The sequence below is a fragment of the Neovison vison genome, chromosome 4, assembly GCF_020171115.1.
Source record: "Neovison vison isolate M4711 chromosome 4, ASM_NN_V1, whole genome shotgun sequence".
NCBI classification, from domain to species: domain Eukaryota; kingdom Metazoa; phylum Chordata; class Mammalia; order Carnivora; family Mustelidae; genus Neogale; species Neogale vison.
In genome coordinates, this window is record NC_058094.1 from 207,494,543 (window position 1) to 207,520,169 (window position 25,627).

General features: G+C 41.5%; 1 protein-coding gene across 1 annotated transcript in view; it reads left to right on the top strand.

Annotated features, from left to right (window-relative positions):
* The window catches only part of SND1 (staphylococcal nuclease and tudor domain containing 1), a 415,583-nt gene that overhangs the window by 131,489 nt on the left and 258,467 nt on the right, over nucleotides 1-25,627 (top strand). The window contains exon 11 of the mRNA XM_044246515.1: nucleotides 17,954-18,043. Coding sequence (XP_044102450.1) covers nucleotides 17,954-18,043 — 90 coding nt within the window. The remainder of the gene's footprint in view (nucleotides 1-17,953; nucleotides 18,044-25,627) is intronic.

Genomic DNA, 25,627 nt, shown 5'->3' on the forward strand with positions numbered 1-25,627 from the left:
CAGATTATAGAAGACATCTCCACTTTTGAAATTCAGTTGTTTCTTTTGGTTGTTTCCCTCTCCTTCCTCTCCTGGCTCCCTAGCTCCTGATTTGGATTAAAACTTAAACAGCCTAAGCCTGGAAGACATAAGACATTTACACAGTTGCAGATTTATTACCTTTGAATTTTTAAAAATGAACTTTTAAAGGTTCCCTTTACATTTTTAAAGTTCCCAAGTAGTGCCCATATCTGTGCAGACTGACAGTTACATTGGAAGAGGTGGGGAGAGCAAAGAAGTTAACACTCACCAAAACATTTTCTGAAGATGTCTGTCTTCTGTTTCCTTCTGAGATCTGATTTAATGAAGATATTTTCACCTCAAAGGACCATCTCCTACTGAAGATTAACATGTAATCTCATTGTTAGGTAAATGGGTGTGACTTCGTCCTCATGCCCTTGCTTAACTGTGAATGTTACAACATGGGTTATTTTCAAGGAGTCAGACCCATTTTTATGTAACAGTTACAGACTGATGGGCATTTATAGCTAGAAGGAACATCATTTAGATCCAGCCACCTCCCCCCCACCCCCAGAGAAGGAAATTGAAGCCCAGAGAGATTAAGTAATTTTATTCAACAAACATTAATTGAGCGTATGCCATATGTTAGACCCAGTACTAGGTGCTGGGGGCTACAGAGATGAGTAAGTGTAAATCCCTCCTGGAGATTAAACACGTAGTCTTAGATCCTACAGTTTGTAATTAGCGGGTCAGGAAGTAGAATATTTATGAAGCCTTCATATTCAAGTCTTTCTAACCTGATAGGACAAATATTATATCATCCTTTTGTTCATTCTCCTGCCTTTAATTTACTGAATCATTCAATAAAGATTTTCACTTATTTTTAGAACAAAATCCAGTGTTCTCCCTCGACATCAACGCTGCTTAGCTAGCACTCTTCCTTGCAAGATTAGTGTCCACCAACCATCTCCATTTATTCAAACCCCCAAAGCCTGACTGAAACCACTGCTGAAGCCGTTGCCGCGTCTGGGGGCATATTGCAGTTTTTATCTTGACTGCGTGTTGCCATGTCTTCTAAAAACTGTCCATTGGATTATCGGTGCTCTGATTGTCCTACCTCTTTCCTTTTTAATTTCCCTTAGAGTTTCTGCTGCCCACTTCTTATTCCCCAGATGGGCCCACATTTGCACAACTTACAGAAACTGGTCATTTTCCTTGAGTTAGGATCCCTGAGGAAAGGGTCTTTTCGCCATCAGACCTTTTCAAGGTTGTAGGTGCTTCCATCTCTGTTCTAATAGCACCCTGTACCTATTTCCCAATCCTGTAATTTTATGCTATGCGTTATCAAGGTTTTCTTCGGATTTTTTTCCTTAAGAACTGGCACCATTTTCTTCAGCAACTGGCATATGATAATGTTTTTCAAAATGTAGTTTAATGCAGAAACTCCTCACTGGCTCAGGCAGTCCATCTCTTTGTTTCTTTCTCTAGCCCTCTCTGCTGGGCTCTAAGAGCTACGTTGCTGCCAAGAAACAGCTCGTGGTGGTTTGCGTTAGTGGTAGATTTATAGTTCTATGAATTGTCAGTGTATTAATTCAAGTAATAAGCTTAAACACAACCCTTAGTTACACCCAAATCGATGGCAAACCTTTTTTAAAAATTCATAAATCACATGTGCATAAACTTGAGCCCTCATCTGTTTGATTAAATCTGCATTTGTAATTTCTGTGGGACAAATAAACAAAATATTTTACAGCTAAAACAAGGATGTTATCCAGTTCTCACTGTGATGGTAAATATCCTACATGATGGTATTGTTTCCATACTTAACGATAACCTAAACATTTGTGGTTCATTTGTGCTAGGCAGTACTCCATCCTACAAAAGACAGTTTCTGCCCTTAAGGAAATACAGTGCACTGTAATTTAAAAAAAAAAAAAATGTGTAGATTGATTTTCCCCAATGCCTTGTTATGTGGCCATGATAGTTCTTTGGAGCCTGTTATCAAGCTGACCCATTTGCTGAGCTAGAATGTTTATCTCTTGTTTCTCCATTCTGTTTGGGTTGCTGACCCTTCATCCTTTGCTGTACACTTGTCCTTGATTAAAATTAGATCAATAAAGCTAAATCAAGGTAAAAAGGGGAATTTCCTCAGGAGTATAAGTGACCATATATTACAATTAAACTGCCCAGAAGGAAATATAATGTGGTTTTGGTTTTTTTTTGTTTGTTTGTTTTTGCTTTATTTTTACTCACAGCCTTTTCTTTTCTTTCTGATTAGGACTGATAATAAGCTTATGGGTTATACCTTATTTTTTGGAAGTATGGAGGGAGGTGATGTGGATTTTTAAGCTGGTGTTTCTGAATTTTTTGTTTTGTTTTGTTGTCCTGTAACCTCCTTGTCTTGGGTTGTGTTCAAATCTGTAAGATTTATTAGGTGAACATTTTGTAGCTAAGTGGCAAGATGTTCTGGCTTCTCATTAGCAGTGACCCTGGGTAGTTTTCTCACATTCAGCAGCATTTGTTAGGAGCCACCCAGCATTCTTGTCACCGAATGGTGAGGCCGAGCTGGAGTTCTGGGTGAGGAGGTCACCTTGCACATATCTCCCCAGGGGAGGCAGGGGGGCTTTGTAGGGAATGCTCAAGCTAACTGATTTCTCTCTTCTTTTTGCACACCAACTCTGCTCTTGTAGGACAAAATGCTTAGTGGTTGAAAGAAGGAGAATGGCTCTTTTTCTCCTTCCCAGAGCTGTTGGAGGAGCATGCAGGGTCCTTAAATGCCTTGTGGTAGAATCCAGTAGCTATGGATTATGGAGTCAGAGTTCCAACTTTTGCCCCTCCATTTTCTCCTGGATAGACCTTGGTGTAAATTACATCGAGCCTCATTTCTTACTCTGTTGAATTGTTCTGAGGATTAAATAAATACAGTTGGGTTAAAAAGGTGAGTATGACGTTGTTTTTAACCTGGAGTGCCTTCTAATCACCTGTATGATATAAGAAGTCTCTCTACATACTGACGTGGGTAAGATATGCCATGAGAAGAGAAAGGACATTTGGTTAGAGGGCTCCGAGAAGTTTTGCTGACGGGGGTGGATGGCATTTGAATATGGCCTTACAGAATTTTTGTCATTTTAGTAAGCAGAGTCTAGTGCTAAGATAGCAGTCACATCCAGGCATAGGATATAACATAAAAAGAAGAGTAGAAGATTCCATCGTGGTCCTTGTTCAGGAAGGAAACAGTTTGGAATATAGTTGTTCGGAGCAGAATTGCCCTAGCATGTTTGATTATATTCATAAATAGTGACTGAGTAATCTCTTTTTCTTTTCTTTTTCTGTCTGTGTGTGTGTGTGCTGTCAACCAGAGATCTGGAATCATATCTGAAAACTCGCATGTTAACTTGAAATTTGATAGCATGTTCATGCTTCTCCCAGATTATAGAAATCAGACTGTTATTATTATTATTATTATCAATTAGACTTGAATGAGCTCAACTTTTTTTCTGGTGGTTTGAAAAAAACAAAAAACAAAACCCAAAACAAAAGAAAAACCCCTCCTAACTTAAAATTGACCATTTTCTTCATTTATTTAGTGTGTAAGTCAGAAGTGTCAAGTGTATTCATGTTATTGCAAGACAGATTTTGAGATTTATCTTGTAGAACTGAAGCCATATACCCATTAAACATGTTTTCCCCCTTCCCCTCAGGTCCCTGGTAACCATCGAGCACCACTTTTTTGCGGGGGGGGGGCTGGTGACATAAAAGAAGTTTCTAGAATCCATTCAGTAACCTTTTAATGAAAAAAATATGGTGTTATTTTTTCCATTTTGTTGTAGTAGAAAAATGACATGTTAGTGTTCTATGCCTATGAGTTTGGCCATCTCTACTAACCCTCACTTTATTTCTATTCCTCTTTATGCTGTAGTAACCACCTTGAATCATTGAAGGTTTTTACTTTTCCATCTTTACTATGATCCCAACAAATGAAACCATAAGTGTAGCCTTGTTACAATGGTTGACCTTTTTAAGATCACAAAATGATTCACTATCCAAGAGAGCATTTAACTATGTATCAAGTAGAAAAAGGTTAGGATACATTCTTCTCATTGTTTAAATGAGTCTTGCTGACTTTATGGATTAGGCACATACTAGCTTGGAAATCTCTTTACTCTAATGTGGTACTTGTGTTACCAGGTAAATCTTGCAAAAGTTTCTCTCCATCACCCTTTAAAAAAAAAAAATATATATATATATATATATATATAGAGAGAGAGAGAGAGAGAGAGAAGGAGAGAGAGCGAGCGCGCGCATGAACAAGGAAAAGGGCAGAGGGAGAAAGAGAATCTCAAGCAGACTCTGTGCTAATAAGCACAGAGCTTGGGATCATGACCTGAGCCAAAATCAAGAGTCAGATGCTTAACCAACTAAGCCGCCCTGGAGCCATCATCTGTTTCAACTGTGGAAGCTTTTCATGTACACTCGTTCCATTTTTCTTGGGTCTTTTATGCACATTTTTGCATTGTAGGTGGTTGGGTGCATAGTCTGGAACAGGTTAGAGGTGGTATTCTCTGAGGGAAGTGTTGGTTTCCAAAAGAGTATTGATCTATTGATAGTTGTACGTTTTTTTGTCCAGTTACATAGCAAGGAGGCTTTTGGCTGCTGTTTTGGGAGATGGAAACCATACCGGTTGTTTTAACCTATGCAACTTAATATAAGAAATTATTAATCAAGCATGGGAATACTACAAAGGCAAAAAGAGAACTCTAAGGTTCACGTAGAGGTGTTTGTTACAAGATGGAGCTACCGCCTGTGGGGTTGGGAAGACGAATAAGACACTGGAATATGAAAACTTAGACATTTGAGGATGGACCCAATGGAAGGGGGATGCTGGCCTCTGTTGAGCTGATGTTTTTGTCTCTGAGCTTGATGGAGAAACACCGTGGAGCTGGGACCCAGACCTGCCAGGAGGGGCTGCTGGTTGATTGGTTCTGGAGAATCTAGGGAGGTATGATGAGACGACTTCTGGGAGTGTTGGGCAAACCAAGCTGGAATCAGTTACTGCTCCTGGAACAAACTGCCATTGCTGAGGGGAAGAAGTGTAGCTCTGGAGAGGCTGACAGGAATATGAAAGAGTTTGTCCCTTCTTCCTGTCCATTCTCCTGCTAACATCCCCTATTGGCAGAGCCTAACAGGGAACCAGCTGGCAAAGCAGAAACGTGCTTGGCAGTTTTCCCATCTCAGCATCACAAAGTGGAATTTAAAAAAGGTTAGGTTTGAAATTGAGTGACAGTAGCTTCATAACTGGCACAAATACTGTGTCCAACTTACTTAATCTCGATGAGCTTTCCAGGAGCTGGTGGCTTTGGGTGGGCATGCAGTACTTGCTGAAATGAATTGACCTTTTCAGGTCTGTGGGGGATTGGGTGTGGAACCAGATGGGAGCGAAAAGCCTGTGGGTAATCTGTCCAACCTTGCCACCTCAGTAGTATTGGGGGAGATGAAAGAGAAAAACTGGTAAGGGCTCTGGGGCCGGATAGATCTTTTTTGGGATCTTCTGCTCTGACGTATATTATCTTGAGCATGTTTTTTTTGGGCATCTAATTTGAGCAAACTAGTCATTCCAGTTTAATTGGTTGCTGTGGGGATTAGAAATAATTTTTAAAGTACCAAGCACATAGTAGGCATTCACATGGTTTGGGATGTTTGTTTTGCTTTTTAACAGAGTTTTGGAGGAATTTAGAGTGGAGCCATCCCTCTGTGTTGGGGAGTTAAGTCAGAAGGCCGGAAGTAGGAACAGGAAGCATGTGGTCGTCACAATGAGATGGTGATGTGATTGACATAAAAACGTTAACTAGGCACAATTAAAGTTTTGTTTGTGGCTAGGAGAACCAGGGAATTTCGAGTGATGTGACAGAAAACAGGAGCTTAAACTGCATTTGCAGTGACCAAGGCACCGGTCTCAGCTGGAAGACAGAGCCAGGGATGATCACCCCTGTTGCAGAGCTCAGAGTGGGAGCCCCCCTACTCAGGCCCTTGTGCCCTCACCCGACTCTCCTGGGGATCTGGTCACTGGAATGCTTGCACATTAGGTGCAAATGACTGGTACAGAGTAACTTCAATCCCTTCCTGACTGTGTTTATTCCAATTTGGGTGAAAGGACAGTTTCTTTCCTGGGAGCAGCTTCTAGCAAGTCTGGATTCAGCCTTGTCAAGGTCTCTTCCTGTGGTGGGGCAAGGCATGATGTCTCTAGAAAGAATTGCCTTGCCAGCCGGGCCATGTCCGTGCTGTTCACGGTTCTGGGAACTTGATTCACCTGTGTTTCTCCATGGTTGTAGTGACTGATAAATGTTGTCATTTTCTGATTGATGGCAGGTGGGCTGTAGAGTAAAAGAGAGTCCTCTTTGTTCTGTAGGGCTAGAGTGATACCTGTCCTGAAGGCATAGGCCTCGTTTTAGTGAATTAAACCCACTCTGAGAGTACTTTGAATTTGGTGGATAAAATATGTGGCAGTAGACCTGGCAGCCTGATTTAGACCTTGGAGTGATGCAACTGGCAAGGCAGAAGCTCAGTGTCTAAAGGGAGACCTTAAGCCATGCACTTACATAATTCAGTCTCAGTTTTTGAAATGCATCACAATTTATTGCACAAATTTGACTGGAAATCTGGCTCAATTGAAGGTTCCACTGGCACCAGCTAAATAATGGTGTCATATCCAGCATCATTTTCTCTTCTGTGTTGTTCCAGGAAGAAACTTCAATAATTATTTTTTAATATGGTGAAGAAGGAGAGGCATTCACAAAGAAACATTTCTCTAACAAAAAATTATCTTCTGAATGGGCTTCCCTGATCCTGTGGTCTGTTACAGAGAAAATTGGTTTCCTATTGTAAGAGATTTATTTTCTTTTCCTCCTTTTCTTTCCTCCCCTTCTAGAACTGTGGGAGGGCTTGTGGCACGTCACCGTGCTGGATGGGTTTCATCTGGCATGTAGCCTGTACTTTAAGTAACGGGGTTGTCTCTTCTGAGGGCATTGGCTCTCCATTTTTAGCCTGGGGATGAAGGGTAAGAAATGTGGGAGATTTCTCCATTACTAGAAAACATGATTTGGGGCCAACTGGTTAATTATGAGCTTCCAGTGAGAAGGAAAGCAGTTCCAGAAGGGAAGAACCAGTTGTGCTATACCAGTCCCTGCTGGTTTCCATTACCTCGCAGACCTCCAGGCCTCCTTTTGTCCTTGAAGATGCTTTTTCCCTGCTCCATTTTCCCTTCCTCTTTTAAACTCTGGTTTCTTATTTGCACACTTTTTGTGTTCTTTCCAACGAAGGGGTTTCCTATGTCAACGTTGATTCATGTTTGCAATCAATCTTCAGAACTCCTAGCTCCGTAGAAAGAGGCCCTACTAGAGAGTCGCTCATTATTTTTTATTTCTTCCCAGCCCTGTTCATTTGAACAGCAAATGAAGAGTGTGTGCGTCATTCAGCATCGCGATGTGCCTGTTAGAATTGTTGCAGATCAGTCTCCAGAACCTAGGAAGGGTCCTGCAGTCTTTCCCTGGCCTTCTCTTTCTCTCATTTTAGCCACCAGAAACATCACCCCAGCACATGCTCTTGTCTAGGCTTAAGTTTAATCTCCATTTATGAGTTAGGGGAAGGGGGTGCTCTGGTACTTTGATTCCTCATTAGGAAATCTTTTATGTTGTAGTTCAGTATCACTTATTTTAAGTGTTAAATTGTCACACTTGATATTTTAAAAATATCAGTTCAGCTTTACTTAAATTCTGAGTGGTGTTATGTGCTCTTATAAGATTTCTGGTAACCATTAGCTAATGATCAAGAGTATTTTCTTTCTTCTTCAAAGATTGTAAGTAATAGAATTCATTATGTCAGACTTGCAGAGAGAACAGAAAGAAGATTGCTTTAAATTCTCAGCCAGGTCGAAAGAGAACAGACCGATTATTTGGATTTTGTACACTTGTTTTTTCCAACATTACATACAGCAGTTAGAATATTACTTTTGCATCACCGCTTACAAAGAGCCTTGATTTTATAGTTTGATACAGTGAGCTATCTAGCCTGGAATCTTATTAATCATTATTCAGTAATGCCATTTGTGTAGTATAGCATCTTACTTGGTAATACTGGCCAGAAGGTAGAGACATGAGAAATAGTTCTCCTTCCAGTACTGTTGTATGGGGACATTCATTCAGTGACTCTGCTGGCAGTGGTATGAACCTACAGCGGTAATTGTCTCCCCTCACCCCCCTTTAAGTGCACTTAATGTTTATTAACCAGTTTCATTTATTTCCGTAATCACAAGAAGTACAGTTTGAGTTTTAAAAAACAAATCTTTTAGGTAGGACTTTTTGTTTTCCTCATTTTATTCTCTTAGTATGTTGAATTTTCTAGGAATGTGGCACTATGCTAGGCACTTTCTGGGCAAAATAAAGATCTTTTTTTCTCTCACAGTGATCTTTCCTTGTGTGGTCTGGTAGGGAAGATAAGATTTATATGGAGCAATTAAACTGCAGTAATAACAAGGCAGAAAGTGATTAGTGCTGTTGCTTTGGCTTATCTCTTCTGTCTCTTGACGTTTTAGCTCTTGCTAACATCCATGTTAGATGTTGTAAAGCTTAAGTAAGTAGCTTTGCTTCTTCGTAACACTGAAAGTGTAGATTTGGTTTTCTGGTGGAGTTTACATTACCTAAAATGTTCTTTGAATGTGAACTTGGACTTGCCTTAATTTGTACTAATATATCTAGCCCTTTTATGATTTTTACAGGGTTTTGAAAGAATTTTGCCTGCTTCCCACTCTTTTCACTTGTATAATGCCAGGTACTTCTTTAAATTGCTGCTTCTTAGGAGGAAACTGAGGCACAGGAGCAGCCAGGAGCTGCTGGTGGCGGAATCGTTGTTTAGAGCCCAGGCTCTTATTCTGTTGGTCAGCAACAAACTGCATACTTACTCTTGATCATTTGTTGCCATCACATGCTTGAGGAGTGTTTGATTTCAAAGTCCAGGGCAGCTCTTTCGTCTCTGACTTCAGGAGTAGTGAACTTGAGCTTTGTTCTCTTCAAGGATCTGATGCCCTTTCTGTCTCATTATCCCGGTCTTATCAGCAGAATCCTCACTATTCCTCTAGGAAAGGTGGCCCAGACTTACTGCCCCCTTGGAGCAGACTTCTATTTTCAGAGCAGTTGGTGAGTGGGGGAAAAGATGTTGCCCTTTTGCTTGTTGGAAGCCGTCCCTATGCAGGGAGAAGACGACGGGGCAGGACTCCAGAGTCTCTTTTATTTTCAGTTTTCTTCAGGGTCCAGGAGCAGCTTTGCTGTGGATCGCACAGCTTCTGACTTGTGAGCTTTGGCATTCTGTAGCCTTGAGGTCTGTGACGGGTACTGCTGCTCTTTTCTTTCATTCCCTCCTATGCCGGCAGAAGTATTTGCAGCCAAGTAAAGGGACCCCATATGGTTTGGCGCTTGTATAATGGTTTTGAGCCCTTAGAGCCTTTAAAGTATTTATTCTCAAAGCCTTGACAGGGTCTTGGGGGAAAAAAGCCCTGATATTTGGCTTCTTGCCCCTCCCCCTTTACGTCCCTCATATTGCATCTGAGCAATAAATAGCAAGTCCTTTTGAAAGTGCTCATAGTTGGCTAATGTAATTGAGTAGAAGAGCAATCTCCAGACACATTTTTTCCCTCTTTCATGATGGTCTGGAAAATGGTACTTTAATTTTGGGATGTGCAGGTTCCTGTGGAACATAATCATATGCTGTGCACTGCAGATGACGGGCGAGTCCCTTCAAGGACACGAGGCTGCCGAGATCTGCTCGGCTGCTTTCCCTCTTTGGATGCCGTGAAGCCGTTTTCCTGGCAGCTTGCCAGGCTGTGACTGGGCCTGTTTTGGGGAACTGTCACTCCCTCTTTTCTGTTGTCACCATGGCTAGTCTAGGTCTAGACTGGGCCTGTTTTGGGGAACTGTCACTCCCTCTTTTCTGTTGTCACCATGGCTAGTCTAGGTCTAGACCACTGTGTGTCTGAGGACAGGCAGACAGGTGAGAAGAGGATACACCCTCTTTGGCAGGTCCCTGCCTGAGGGCAGGTTGGTTTTCTTTCTTGATTCTCAGATTCTACATTCCATCTTCCTACAGCTGGACTCGTGGAATATTTGAAAATCTTGTTTCGTCCCTGTGACTAGAACGTTTTAAGTTGTTTTATCCATATAGAAGTTTAGGGAGTGTGTTGAGTTACTTTCAGCTATGTATATAGAGATGCACTTGGATTCCCCAGTGATTTACTTGTTTATTTTTGTTTAACTGTTTGCCATTAAGCACTTCAGTATTGCTTTCTGACTCTTAAAACCCTTAATCTCCTTTTCTTGCCATTTTTTAAAGCAGGACTAGGCACTTGGTATATACAGCACCATTTTCAAGGTGTGGCCCACAGACCTTCTTGCTGCTTATTAAAAACACAGAATTATGGTAATCACACGCCAGACTTACTGAATCACAGTACCTAATGTGGGCCTGGCAGTCTGCATGTTTACAAGCTCCCCAGTGATCCTTAGGCACACCAAAATGTGACAACCACTGACAGGCGATGATTGCTTTTTGGAAATAACAAGCCCGAAGTATAGTGTCCCAACCACCAACAGGGAGCATAGGCCTCTGAGATAGCTGCGTCCAGAATCCCAGCTCTTCTATGACCTGTTAAATGAGCTAGGAACGTTTCCTTTCCTTGCTGTACAATTGGAATTCTACTCCTTGCCCCCACGATCCAGGGAGCCTTGCTGTCAGCATTCAGCCTGCTTGGTAGGGTTGTTGTAGGGGTGATAGGGTTGTTACTGTAGGGGAGGAAAGTTTTCCTTCCCCCAAAGGGTCCCTGTATGGGTCCTAAAATTATATTGACAAAGACAGATTAACGGGAACAAAACATGCATATTTATTTAAGTTTTATGTGACATGGGAGCTTTCATAAGAAAATGAAGACTCAGGGCACCTGGGTGCCTCAGTTGTTAAGCACCTGTCTTCAGCTGTGGTCATGATCCCAGGGTCCTGGGATTGAGCCCCACAGCGGGCTCCCAGCTCAGCGGGAAGCCTGCTTCTTCTCCCACTCCCCCTGCTGTGTTCCCTCTCTCGCGCTCTCTCTCTCTCTCTCTGTGTCAAAGAAATAAATAAAATCTTTAAAAAAAAAAAAAAAGAAATTAAAAAAGAAAAGACTCTAAGAAACAGACCTGAGTGTTTTTATGTTAAGTCAATGAAGAATGGACTGCTGGGTAGAAATATGATAGGTGAAAGAGTATGAGGAAAGTGTCAAGACCTGTTGGTTTGGATTCTTCACAGTGTTGTCTTTTCTTTGGCAATAAGGATGTTTTTTTCCTTCCTCTGGATATAGGAAGGGCATCTCTCCCGTGAGGGTTTTTTTTTTTTTTTTTTAAAGATTTTATTTATTTATTTGACAGAGAGAAATCACAAGTAGGCAGAGAGGCAGGCAGAGAGAGAGAGGGGGAAGCAGGCTCCCTGCTGAGCAGAGAGCCCGATGCGGGACTCGATCCCAGGACTCTGAGATCATGACCTGAGCCGAAGGCAGCGGCTTAACCCACTGAGCCGCCCAGGCGCCCCTCTCCCGTGAGGTTTTATGACCTGACCTGTTGGAGGGGGGAAGGGTAGGGATAAGGTCAAAATGACCTTCCTGTTTCTACTGTTCTCTCAGACTCCTTCAGCTTGAACCTCATCATTTATAATAGCATTGATTATCAAACATTAAATTCCAGTGTTTTTCATACATGTTATTAGATCCTTAAACATGGTATCAGCAAGATCAAATATGGTTGTCAGGGAAATTGAGAAATTTGAGGGACCTGTAGAAGCAATGAAACACTTCAGGGGCATAATCATGGGGTTGAAAGATTAGCCCCTGCCGGTCTTATACCTGTGAATTTTTATAATCACTTCCCTCCCCCTGCAGTTTAAGTTTCTATTGTTTACCATTCCCTCTTTACTTCCTGGGGATATGTAAGAAATGTATTGCGTTGTGGATTTGGGACTTACGCAGACTGTGTCTCTTTAATAGACTCTGTTTACCTTTGAGAGATGCTTTGACTGGCAGAATAAAATGAAGCTAATTGGGAAATAAGTATCTTTTTTTTTTTTTTTAATGAGACAACTCCTAGAGAAATGTTTGTATACGCACTTAATGTATACATTCCTTTAGAGAGAGTGGTACAAGCTGACTTCCACTTGGCCAAGGCGGTTACAATTTTGAACCTTTCCCCAGGTGCTGACTATAGCTTTCTAGTTAACTGACCACCTTTATTAAAAATATGCTACTCTATGGGCTAAGAATGATAAAATAGTGGATATCTCGTGGATTCTGTCTCCTGGCTGCCAAGGGAATTGAAAGGTTCTTGATTGTAAATATGCCCAGGGCATGTGGTAATGTTCCTGTGTTCAGTCTATAATTCAAATGGAAATAGCAGCCTTTGTTTATTAAAATGGTGTGTGTGGCAGGGCAACTGGGACTGGTCCATTATTTACTGTTGGAGATTTTATCCATTTTAATCTGATCATGTCTGTTCTTATTTTAGTTCAACAGTCAGTTTTAAGATCTTCATAGAGTACAATTCTGCTTGGCTACTTTAATTAATATTATTATAGTTCAAGTCTCCTACTAAAAATAAAAATCAAACTTGTTTTTGATCCTGGTTATTTGAGAGCACATTTGTAGTTAAATTATTCCATTCTGCCTTCTGGAAGGATACATTTATGAACTTTTTTGGGGGGGGGAGGGAAAAAGTGGGATTTAATGAATTTTTTATGAGGAAAAGAATGACCATTGTTTCATATTTTATTCCTCTGCAGTAAAATGTGAGCAAAGGGAAATGTCGACCAAACAAGGTTTGGGGTTGCCTATCCCTGAATATTTTTCACTTAAAAAAAATTCCAACATTATAGAATAGTCTAACAGGCATTCCTTTTTCAGTCTTGGTATTATACCACGTATTCTTCAGATCCTCTTTTTCTCTTTCTTTCAAAGACAGAAAACCTCACAGAGAAAGCTGGAAGTCTCGTGTACTCATCCGCAAACCCATTTCTTTCCCCTTGCTTCTTTTTCCCATTACCCATCCCTCATCAGTACCCATTGTCTCTCTTTTGCTCTCCTTGTGCGCGCACACTGTTGTAGCTACAGTCGTGTCTTCGCTGCTCCTTGAACCCATCAGGCATGCTTCTAACACAGGGTCTTTGCATTGGGCATTCTCCCTGCCCTTCTCCAGATGGCTCCATCCTGTACCTTCCCTAAGTCTTTATTAAACTCTTAATGCGCCCCCTAAGGCCTGCCCTGATCACATGACAGCTGTGACTCTGTGCTGAGCTCCCTCTCATCCTCCTGAGCTTTTTCTGTATCTTTCCAGTCATCAGCTACTAAACCTTTGTACCTTGGCCTGTCAACTTTGCTCATTAAGTGTTTTCAGTAAAGAACTGCTTTTAATTTTAGTGGAACCACGTTTATTAGGCTCTTCTCCGCCCCACACCCCAACCCCTGCTGTGATTTGTTTTTAAGCCTTGTTTAAGAAATCCTGCAATAGGGGCACCTGGGTGGCTCAGTGGGTTAAGCCTGTGCCTTTGGCTCAGGTTGTGGTCTCAGGGTCCTGGGATCAGGCCCCACATGGGGCTCTCTGCTCAGCAGGGAGCCTGCTTCCCCTCCTTCTCTCTCTGCCTGCCTCTCTGCCTCCTTGTGATCTCTCTCTGTCAAATAAATACAATCTTAAAAAAAAAAAAAAGAAAAAGAAAAAAAAATCCTGCAATATCTCTGGGGCATTAGATTTTTGCTACAAGAGGAGCTAGATAAAATTTGGCCTGAGGTTGAAACCCAAAACTGGGGGTTGAATATAAGGCCTTGACTGGAGATTTCATCCATTCCCTCCAAGTGAGCATTGGGCAGCAACCACATTTTGGCAACCAGCCAAATATAAGTTCTGTAAAAATGCCAAGTGGGTTTTTAGATGCTGAGATGTGGGTGTTGGGCCTCCCTCTCCAAACGAGTGAGAGGTACAGATAATTGAAGTTACCTCTAATGTGTGAGTCATTGCAGGGCCTACATACAACGTCATTTCTCAGGATGAACAGTGATTATAGAACATACTGGTTTTTGTATTATCTGCCCACCAAGTAAAGCAAGCATTCTCTTCTGCTTTTATTTTTAAAAAAATATTTCTGTGTAAATTAGAATCTAAACTAGACAGTCCTTTTTAGCAGGCAAGATCCCGCTAAAGTCCTGTTTTCTCAGAATACATTCCATACCTCAATTGCCTCTTAGAGATTTCAAAGGCTTTTATGTACCTGGTAATTTGGAGGAATTGCTTTTATTTTGTGGTTTCCTAGGGACTTCTAATATCTCTCTTGTAAGATGTTTGCAGATGTCAATAGCTACTAGTTCTGAAGGGTTAGAGTAACAAGATCATTCTGTTTTCACTTGTGATACCTTGTTTTCTGCTTGTGCTATTAGTTCTTTTCTAGCTTCATGACAGACATATAATCATTCAGAAGTTGCCTGGATTTTTACTGGGATGTTTCTCGATATACTATTTTCTTTCATTCTTCTGAGAGCATTTTGGCTTGGGCCAGTTCTGTTGAGTGTCTTTCTTGTTCAGATAGTCATTTTCATTCATTTATGTATGCCTTATCTCGTGATCTTCATTTGAATATTTGTTAAAGTTATTATTTCTTAGCTTTCACTCACTGTTTCAGAATTCAGTCAAGTCATACTGCCTAATGATCTCTGTGGTGTTTTGGAATAAGTAGGATAAGGTTCACACATTCAGGTTCTGTGATAAATCATGAGGCAAGGCGAGGTAATTGTCAATATTTTGTTTACTTCACTTTTTATAATGCTGGTCACTTAGGCTTGTGTAGTAACACAAATACTCTCTCTAAATAGATTGTCCTCCATTGCATGGTGAACATAAATTATCATTGGCACTTCTTTATTCCCGAAGGTTGATTCTGATAACCATTGATTTTTGTCATTATTAAAAATACCTTTCATTATTGGCATGTAGAATCTTCGGCCGAGCAAGTATTCTTACTGTATCATTGACTGTCATCATAAACTCGATTTTATGGCTTGTATATTATACTTAGCTCCTCAGGAGTGACTCCTATTTTGATTTGGCTGCCTGGATGTTTAAAAAATATCCATAATCCTGTATATTTGCCCTTGTGTTACACAGAACTCCCCTACACCAGCACCCTCATGTATCCTGTTTTGATCTTTTTTTTTTTTTCCTGCAAAAAACTTCATGTTTAGGGCCATCCCTCACTTACTAGACTGTGATCGTGACACGCCAGGAATTTGATCCAAGTGTGGCAATCTTGTTGTTGCCCTTAAGAGCATGTGGAGTCCCACACATCCAAGGAGTAGGATCTCACCTTCATTTCTGAACGTACCTCCTTAACCTCCAAGAAGAACACCGAGTGCTGGAATGCTGCTGCCACCTTGTTGTTACTGTTGTTTTCACCAGAGGAGCTAGAAGGCAGTGGGATAAAGAATGTGGAACTCAAACTCAATTCTGTGCATTCTCATAGAGATTTTTCTTGGTGATGTCAATGAATTGTTTATATGATACATTCTGGACACCAAGGCTTGGTTAGGGTATAGGAGGAAACACCTATTTCAATTTCCTTGACCTCAATATGGTCATTAGGATTAGTTTAAACATGGGGTATTAAAATGATGCAGCTTCTTTATTTAGGAGTAATTAGCTGTTTAAGAAAATAATTTGAATACCTCTTTCAGTATAGAGAGGATTATAAAGATGTGAGGCCAGAAACTGTGGAAAGAACCTAGATGTCCATCAACAGATGAATGGATAAAGAAGATGTGGTGTGTATATACACAATGGAATATTATGCAGCCATAAAAAATGAAATCTTGCCATTTGCAGCGACGTGGATGGAACTAGAGGGTATTGTGCTAAGTGAAATAAGTCAGAAAGACAATTATCACACGATCTCTCTGATATGAGGAATTTGAGAGGCAGGGCAGGGGGTTGTGGGGGTTAGGGAGGGGAAAAAATGAAAAAAAAATGAGATCAGGAGGGAGGCAAACCATAAGAGACTCTTAATCTCATGAAACACTGAGGGTTGCTGGGGGGTTGAGGGGGGAGGGTTAGGGTGACTGGGTTATAGACATTGGGGAGGGTTTGTGCTATGGTGAGTGCTGTGAAATGTGTAAGCCTGATGATGCACACACCTGTACCCCTGGGACAAGTAATACATTATATGTTAATAAAAAAATAATAAAGAGGTAAGGCCAGGTGGGCTAAGTATACAGGATGGGCAAGCAGCTGCACAACTCTGGGTTAGTTAGTCCTTGATTTTCTTTTTATTTGTGAATTCCACGCCCACCCACCCCCCACCACCACCATGATCTGCGTCCTAGGGATTCTGAATTCTACACATGTAGTTCTGTTCTTCAAACATACTTGATTTCTGTGTATATGTAATTTTGCTATTTCTTTTGTAGTTAGTTCATCCCAACTATTATTTGAGCACATACTGTAGAGAGGAGGCATTCTGCTTGTTTCCAGGGTCACAGAATAACAGAAATGGACAGGATCTCTGTTCTTGTGGAACTTAGGGGCTAGCTGGGGAGAGACATTAATCAGACCTAGCAATCTAGACAGCATCTCTGTATTTCTTGTAACATCGCCCAGCCTTCCACAACCCCCATCAAAAGACAGACTTCTTTTGACTTCATATGCATGTCATCATTTATTGGATTCTTCTTCTTTTATTCCCTCTATCCATTCTGTTCATTTGTTCTCCCTTTCTCCCTCCCTCCTTTCCTTCCTCCCTTTCTTCCTTTTTACGAGATTTTATTTATTAAAGAGGGAGAGGGGCACAGAGAGAGGGAGAAGCAGATTTCCAGCTGAGCAGGGTGTCTTAGGACCCTGGGATCATGACCTGAGCCAAAGGCAGACACTTATCCGATTGAGCCACCCAGGCGCTTTTGTTTGTTCATTTCTTAAAATGCTTCTCCTATCACTTTAGTTCCTATCCATTCTCTCTTTGTCATTCTCCTCTAGAGCTTTCTCCCATATTCTCTAAAAGTTACATTGCTTAGAACAGTAACCTCTTTGGGGGGAAGTCTGGGACCTGCAAGATAATGAAAGAACCGTTTATGTTGATGTTCATGTGTGTGCATGTTGTGTCGAAATACTATTTTTTCCTGCCTCCTTTAGCTTGTTCTGTTTTTTTCAACTCTAATTTCCTTTCTAGTGTTTTCTTATCCTGTAAACTCATATTAAGTCAATGAAACCATGTCACCTTGTCAGTGAAACATTTCCTGATTACTTCTTTCTTTCCACTTCCCTGAACTCTGATAGCACTTAGTCCCTAGTCTCTCTCACACAGTTTAGCACTTAGTCCAAACTGCTTTGTGTTGCCATTTCATATCTGTTGCCCTGTCATAGCTTTTCTTGTATTACTCTGTTAGGTTGCAAGAATTTTGAATCTAGGATTATAACATATATTTACACAGAGCTTTATGTGAGGCTAAGAGTTGGTGGATCATTAATGGCTTAAAGAATAATAGAGCTAGATTCGTAGTGTATCTATAAATATTTGAAGGGCCCTAATACTTACTGAGCTCCTTCTATTCCACAGTTTATAGAGGTCTTTTCCTTGTTGATTAATACTTGGTTGTTTCCAGTTTAGATAATTACAAACATTTCATTACTTATTTTTGAGTCTGTGGTATGAAAAAGATAATCTTATTCGCTGTAAAGCATTCCATCCAAATACCTATTAATCATTTTCTGTGTACTGGCACTTAGTTAATATTTGTGATACTGGGAGGTAGCATATTTCAGATATATTCTAGTAATTTTGTTTTGTTAGCTGTGTTCATCTGTGGGTTTTTTTAATGTTTGTTTTTCATTTCTGATGTGATACTTTGTTTTTCTTTTAGGATAAGAACAAGAAACTACGTCCCCTATATGACATTCCCTACATGTTTGAAGCCCGGGAATTTCTTCGAAAGAAGCTTATTGGGAAAAAGGTAAATGGGACAGAAACATATTTACAAATGGTTGGGGATTGTTTTAAGCTGGGCCCTTGTGATGGAATCCCAGAGACCAGCAGATGACACCCCTCTGCCAAGTCAAGCGGAATTACTTTGATACGACGAGGGGTGTGCCTGTGTCTCAGGAAGTGGTATCCTGTGGGAGAGATTTAAAATTGGGGCCCTGACCACAGTGTGATTGCCAAAGCTCTCACAGCATGTTCTTTCCAGGGTCCAGGCTCAATTCCAGTTTCAATAATTGCATATTGCCCTGAGCTTCATTTCCCTTGGCTCCCTTGTTCTCTTCAGCCACCTCCATTAAAAGTCAGTGCCGCGGGATATGCTATTGAAGGAAGGTTGCTGGGTTTTTCTGCCTCCCTTCTGAGGAATAGGTTGGCTGTTGAGAAAGGGGGCTCTCCTGGAACGGAAGCATGCTCCCTGAAATGCACTTTGGGGCATATGCCACCCCCACTTCTTCAGCTGCTCATACTTGTAGCTTCTGTGGCAGGTGCTAGGGCAGCCTTGCTGGGGAAGGACTGGGTGGTTTCCCAGTAGTTCCTTTGGTGCCTGTGGTGCAGCACAGTGACTTTCTGGTCTGGTGCAATAGCCCAGAGGCCCAAAAAGTGCATCTCCTTGTGTTCTTAGAGCATATATTCTATGACAAGCTGCAGAACGTGCCTTTTTTGAGAGGCTGAGAGTGAGCCTCTGAGCATTCCCTATTTTTTCCCTGACTTCTCACCCTAAATACCCCGGGCAGGTGCCTGTGTCCTCGATGAACAAAGGAAATGAGTGGCGTGGTTTCTTTGATGGCGGTTGATGGAAGTCTTTTCGGAGAGGGACTGTGATTTGCCTTTTCTGTACTTGGCTTCAGTGAGGATTCTTCTGGGAAAATATCATGTTTTGGGCCAATTTTTCTCATATCTTGAGAAAGATAAGGCCAGTCTGCTGTATGTCTGGCCTTAACACACATCAGTGCCACATTAATATTCTTTACCTAAATGCAGATTTTTAATGGTGTGACAGGTTTCATAAGGCTCTGGCTTTTGAACTAATGCTGAAGTAGTCTGTCATAAACATAACCAGTTTTATTATATACCATAGTCACTAGAAATATAAATTACAGCAAAGAGATTCTTGAAGTTGGCATGGGATGAAATTGCTAATTTTGAAGTAGGGAAACTAAACTGGATTCCCTAAAATGACTGTTTAATCTCCTCAGGTTCCTTCAGAGAAGAGGCTCATTTGTCATTGTATAAAACTTGACAGAATACTGTATTCATTCAGGAAGTGTAGTGCGAATGATGGCTTTAAGCCTCTTTCAATTTCTAGATCTTCTGTTATCTGATCTAATGTCGACATCTCTATTTCACCAAGTTTTATATCCTATCAGTCATTTGCTGGCTCATAAACAATAGCATAGAAGCAAACAAGGAATTCTCTCAAAAGTTGGATTTCTCTGGAAATCCATCCAAAATTAACCTGAGGGGAGTGTTGGGGGCGTGCAGCCCTTCTCTCAGTCCTGTGCAGCTCTTTGCACACAGTGTGTTAGGACCTGCCCCCTGGCGTCTCTGCATGTTGCCCTCACCTGGTTCTGTCTCATGCCTGGGAACTTGGACCACAGTTTATTGCAGCCGCTGCTGAGTGGTCCCGGAAGGTTAGCCCTGGGTTCTGCTCTCAGACCACGTGCCAGCCCTTTGCAAAGACCTGTATCTCAGGATAGAAGGACTGACCTCAAGTGCCAGATAACGGTGGCAATTCTTAAGCAATTAGGTTCCTTCTTGGTGGGAGAAGCCTTGTTTACTGATTCTTCTGCATAAGAGTTGATTGGATTCAATTTGTGCTGAGCCCAAGTTTGTCCCCCACGGTGACATTGTATAAATGATGAATACTGTATCCCTGCACAGGGAGTAGGATGCTGCTCAGCTCTGCTGGGCTGGAACATTCCTGATGCAAACTGCTTTTCCTGACTCACCACCTGAAACCACTTGCCTGTCTTCTGGGCCCATCAGTTGTGACAGCGAACACCCATGTTTTCTCTCGAGTCTGGGAGCAGGCAGGGCAGTTGCTGCCTCAGGGGGGGCTAGCACATCATTGCACATTTCTGCCAATTCCCTTCAGACTTCTGCAGCTGCTCGGCGTGGCACGTGGTGATTAAGAGGCACGGAGAGCGAGTGTGTGTGCCTCTGTGCCTCTGTGCACAAAAGCTGATTAGGGCAGCCTGTCACAGCTTAAGCGAGGTAATGGAGGTAAAATCATCTTCTCTGCCCAGACTATTATTTGACCATCCCAGAGAATCTATAATATGACAGTTTCAAGGAGTTCTAGAATGTAGAGAAATAAGATTGAAGGTAAACTGGTAAGGTCGCTTTGTTAGGTTCAATGGTCTCCATTTCAGTTATGGAAATTCACTTTGATTCACTCCCAAGATTTAATTCTGGCTAAGTACCTTGATTAAAATAATCACGCACCTCTCTGAGCCTTGGTTTCATCACTTGTGAACTGGGGATATCATTTGCCTTCCCTGTCTCATGGGGTTTTTATAAGGATCTAGGATGATACTAACCTTTCATGTTTTTCCAGATGCCACTCAGCTAAGTTGTGTTGTTTTGTTTAATAGTGCTGCTTTTTAATAGAATCTACCAGTTTTCTTTTTTTTAAAACTAGCTCTGAGGTCGGGGATGTGAATCAATGTGCAGCTACTTTGACGAACATCCTCCCATTGCACAGATTTGAGTGGTATCTGGTTAGATGTGGCATCGAGTTTCCAGCTTCCACAAAATGAGGGTCTTTTCACACAGTTTATGTATGTGTAAAGTGTCTGTGTGTTGTGTAAAATGTATGTTTGTGTGTTCTCTGGTTTGAGGGAGACGTGGAAGAATACGTGTGTGTCTTGGAAGTGTTTCAGAAGCTGTCTAAATTGCCATACTGCCTGGTAGAATTCCCTCCCCATCCTCTGTTTACCATCTGCCATCTGTGCTCTCACTAAAATCTTGACTAAGGAATATGCCTGGTGAAGAACGGTCTTGCTGATTTCTTCTGGGGTTGTTCATGGCCCCAATAACATAGTGGAGAAATGGAATCCATGGTAACTTTATATGTCTTTTAGTTTTGTGGCATGACATCCTAGGTGTGTAAAAGACGGTGAGATGGATGTCCTAAAATAACCAGGGCGACAGTCCTCTTCTAATAGCAGGGGCAGTGTCTTTCTGTGTATGTATATTGTTTTTAATGCTTAGAGAAGGTCAGCCCATCGACAGGCAGAGTTTGTGTGCCTAAATCATTTTGTTCTCAGTGGAAGAAGGTAATAATAACTGGGATCTTCACTGGGAATTTTCTCCAGCTGTCTCATAGAATCTCTAAAGTAGAATCTTGAAGTATTTTAAATGTAATACAGCATTTACAAATGACATATGAATCACTACAACTCCTGTCTCTTAATTGTACAATTTCCATCACCATGGGAACTGTTGTGTTGGGACTTGTAACTTGCTTGGACAATTGAGGGGTCAAAAATGAGCATGTGGAAGGGATGGAATTTCAAGAAGCAAGAGTGCGTAGAAGCCTCAGCCCTGGCACAGTCTGCTCAGTCCAGGCCTCTGCCTCCAGACTCCTCGGCCCAAAAGTACGTGTGTGCTCCTTAAATGTTTTTGCCAGTATTTGTTGAATAAGCAGATTTTAGAGATGAAGCTCATTTGTAAACTAACTGCCGACTTTGGCTTTCATGCCATCAAAATTTGTTCTATGAACTAGGCTGACTCTTTTTTAGGCACTTAAAATGGAGTGTTTTTCTTGATAAATGCAGACATTTGGGAAGTTATTGGGCTATAAATAATAGTGGCAGTTATTTCAAATTCATATTGCATTAGATGATTCCTCTCTTTTGGAAACCTTTCTTTACTGAAGTTTGTACTTTGGGGGCAATGAGCTCTTTGGGGTAGATGGAAATAATCTTCCTTTGCACCAAGATTCACAAGCCTGAACTCATAGTATTCTGTCAGAAACTCCGGACCCATCTAGTGTTCTGGAAATAACTCCTTTATCATGCCTTGCTGTTGCTGTCAGAGACATCTTTGATACCCCCTCTTCCTTTACCCCCCAGTCTTCCACCAACCCCTGCTGTATAGATGTGTGTGCTTCCTTTTCCTTCCATTGTGGTGCTGCTGCCTTGTCTCAGATGCCCTCTCACCGAGACTCCTGGAACCTACAGCCATTCTTCCCCACTCCAGTCTGTTCTGTACCTGCAGCTGAAGGGAACTTTCACCAATGACAGACTTTTGGCTTCCGGTTGCTTCCTGTTGCCTACAAGGTCCAGCATAATCTGGTTCCAGCTTACTTCCTAGGGAAGCCCCTACCCTTCTCTCATCCGCCTCCTCTTGCCCACCTTTCTGGCCTGCCTTCCTTAGGTATGTGAAATGCCTCCTGCTTTCACCTCTGGGCGTTTGCACTTGCAGTTTGTTCTGTTTGGGATGCTCTCTTTGTCCTCCTTTCCCCTCATTTATCTCATAGTTATCCTTCAGATTCAATTTAAACGTGACTTCCTGGGGAAGTTGGCCCCAAACAACCCCCTTTCTGAAATTTGTACATAATTTTTCACATCTTACTGTATTTTGTGTTAATCTCTCTCATCAGATTCATTATATTAGGCCAACTGGGGCCCACATTTGTTTGCTTACCACCCCAGGGCTCAGTATGTACAGTTTATGATGCACAGTAGGTGCTCAATAAATGTCTTCTAAATTAGGGGAAAATGGGAGCATTAGGTTGAAAGCTGTGTGGACCCAGATAAGAATATGTTCAGGGAGCTAGAAATAGACCCTACCTGATTTGCCTATGGTTAGCCAGACATGGAAGGAGTAGCATGAGATTGTCTCCTCATGTTCGGACTTTCAAGTCAATCTGGAAATGGTTGATAATATATGTAAATGATCTTCCCTCCATTCTGGGTTAATGTGCTTTAAGAACTGGTCGGCAACCCAACTACTGTTAAAATCCTTGCTTCCTTGGGATGCCAGCTATAGAAGATGTGACTCATTTGCGATGTGGTGAACACCTCCGTATGATTTTCATGCCTTGTCTCAGATGCCCTCTCACCAAGACTCCTGGAACCTGCAGTTTGTACTGTGAACTAGACAGGCTTCTTAAGACATTTCATATAATGCTCATTTGAGCATAACAGAGTCCGGGCTGTCATTTATGGAGTAGTCTCCTCGTGGTAAGCACTGAATATTTTCATTTTTACTTAATTTTTACCTCCATCTCAAGATGTTTGTATGCATTCCTATTTTTACAGGTAAAGACACTGAAGCTCATAGAAATTAAGTGTTTTATCCAGGTGTCTATGCATTTAGTTGCTATGCTAAATTAAAGGCCATCTAGAAGATCCCACTTCCATGTTGTGTGTATTGAATAATACAGATAGCCGGGGTCACGGTCCTTTTTGGGGTAATGTCCATTCTTGTATATGACACTTCTCTTTCGTTGTATTATCCTGGTCTACAGATGTCAGCAGGTGGTAAGAGCACCATAGATCAGCCCATGGAGTACCTTCAGCCCTCTAGACATGATCTCATTAGTCTTTGAGATGTCCCTGTGAAGTGATGTTTTATCAAATTGTTCGTCAGAGAAACCTGTGTCAGATTACATGTTCTTCTGCTTGTTACACAGACAGTGTGAGGTCATGGGTAACATTGCTAACCCAGTGCTGAAGATTGATTTCCTTTTCTCTTTGATCTCTTGGCATACGTGTGACTGGGGAGCATCTGGGAGAAAGGAAAGGTCAGGTTGCTTTTTCATCTTGGCCCAGAGCCAGGGAGGGGATGAGGAGCACTCCCCGTGCTCTTTTCCTGCGCAAGGACAGATCTTTGAAGGTACTTGGAGTGACATTCCTTAGCAGAAGGGGTTTTTCACTCAGCCTGTGAAAGCTCTTCAAGGGTCTGGAGCTTTCTTGAGGAGGATCTCCTTCACTCCTTGCTGGCTATTTAACAGGGCTGTACTTTTCCCTAAAAACACTCATAAGTTCTGTCTTTTGCAGTGTGTTGCTTTAATCAGCTGTGTTAAGTGCAAAGCTGGCAGTCTGGGGATTTTTGTTCTTAATTACCTCTGATGTATTTTAGTTTGGTTTTTATAAACATACCCTTTGTCATCTCCACATTTCCCATTTCATACTAATTTGATTCACTCATGCTATGGAAAAGTCCTTTACATTAATGATCAAAACAGGCCCTAAGGTGGTGAATGCATTGTGATTTAAATTGACAGGTTTATACAAGGTTGCTTGTCCTTGCCTTCTCTGTGCCAGCTGTTACTATCAACGTGGCTGTAAATTTTTTGAATAAATGACTGTAGATATTCACCAAATCCGGAGATGTTTTGAATGACTCATAATTTCTGACCATGCTTTTTTCTAGTAAGACTTATCCTACTTAGACATGTGTCAGTGTGCACTGGAGACCGGGAGTCATCTAGATGCCCTTTAATCCTGTGGGTTTGGGGAACGATCCTTGACACATTAGTTCCCTTGTCTGGTGAAGGTAATTAACAAAACTGTAGAGTAGTCTGTTTCTAGAAATTTGGCTGTTCTGGGCAAGATAGCTTTCTACCTGCTGCCACCTAAATGCTCTTTTTGGTAATGAGCACTTGAGTGTTTGATCTGTAGGTTGTGGAAAGTACCTCTGTGCCTTGGGGGCCATCAGGGTGTGGAACTGAGCACGTTGCTTCTGGGTGAAGTGTAGTGTTTGAATAATGTCTATTGTAATATCCTTTTCAGAAAGCATCTCTAAGGTAAATGAAGAAACTAAAACCTCCAACTACATTCCTGGAAATTTCTGTATGCTCACCTGTGGGAAATGATTCGCTAGCTACCAGAATCCTCGAGATTTCTCATATCTCTGGGTAGTACTCATATATTACATTGCTTATTATTCAAGACTTTCTTCCCTGGACTCCCAAGTTGCTCACAGTTTTCTGGTGCTAGTTCTTACGTTTAGAACACGATTTGTGGCTAGTCTCTCTTAAGCCACCCACTCCTGATCTTTCCAGCTAAGTTTCTGAAATGTCCTTGGGGCTGGAACTTTCCATGCTTATTCTCTGCAAACTAGGGTTTTATTTTAGGGGGAGATTTGTGCTGAATCAGCTCAGCTGTGTTTGGGGGTAGGGAGAGGACAGGCTTTTTTTCCCTCTTTAAAAATAACCCTTATGTGCCAAAAACCTTACAAAATGTGCTGAATTGCAAATCTTCGAACTTCCTATACCTCCTGGTTCACAGAGAATGCATTCTTTTGCAGTTGGGCTCTATGATAGTGTACAGAGTATCTTATGTCATAGAAAAGTGTCAGGTGAGATGGGGTACAGATGTGTTCAGTTGGAAAGGAAACTCAACTCTTGCTGTCTTCTCTCAATATTTTTTTCTTCAGTAGTTTCTTCTTCTTCCTAAAAGGATCTGTACAGAGATAGTACATTTAACTTTTCTAATAAGAAAAAAAATCTTAAACAAAAATGTTGTATTTTTGCAAAATAACACACCATTCAGAGTCGGCGAGTTACATTTTTAAGCACCGACTTTCCAGGGTTTCTTTCTGTACC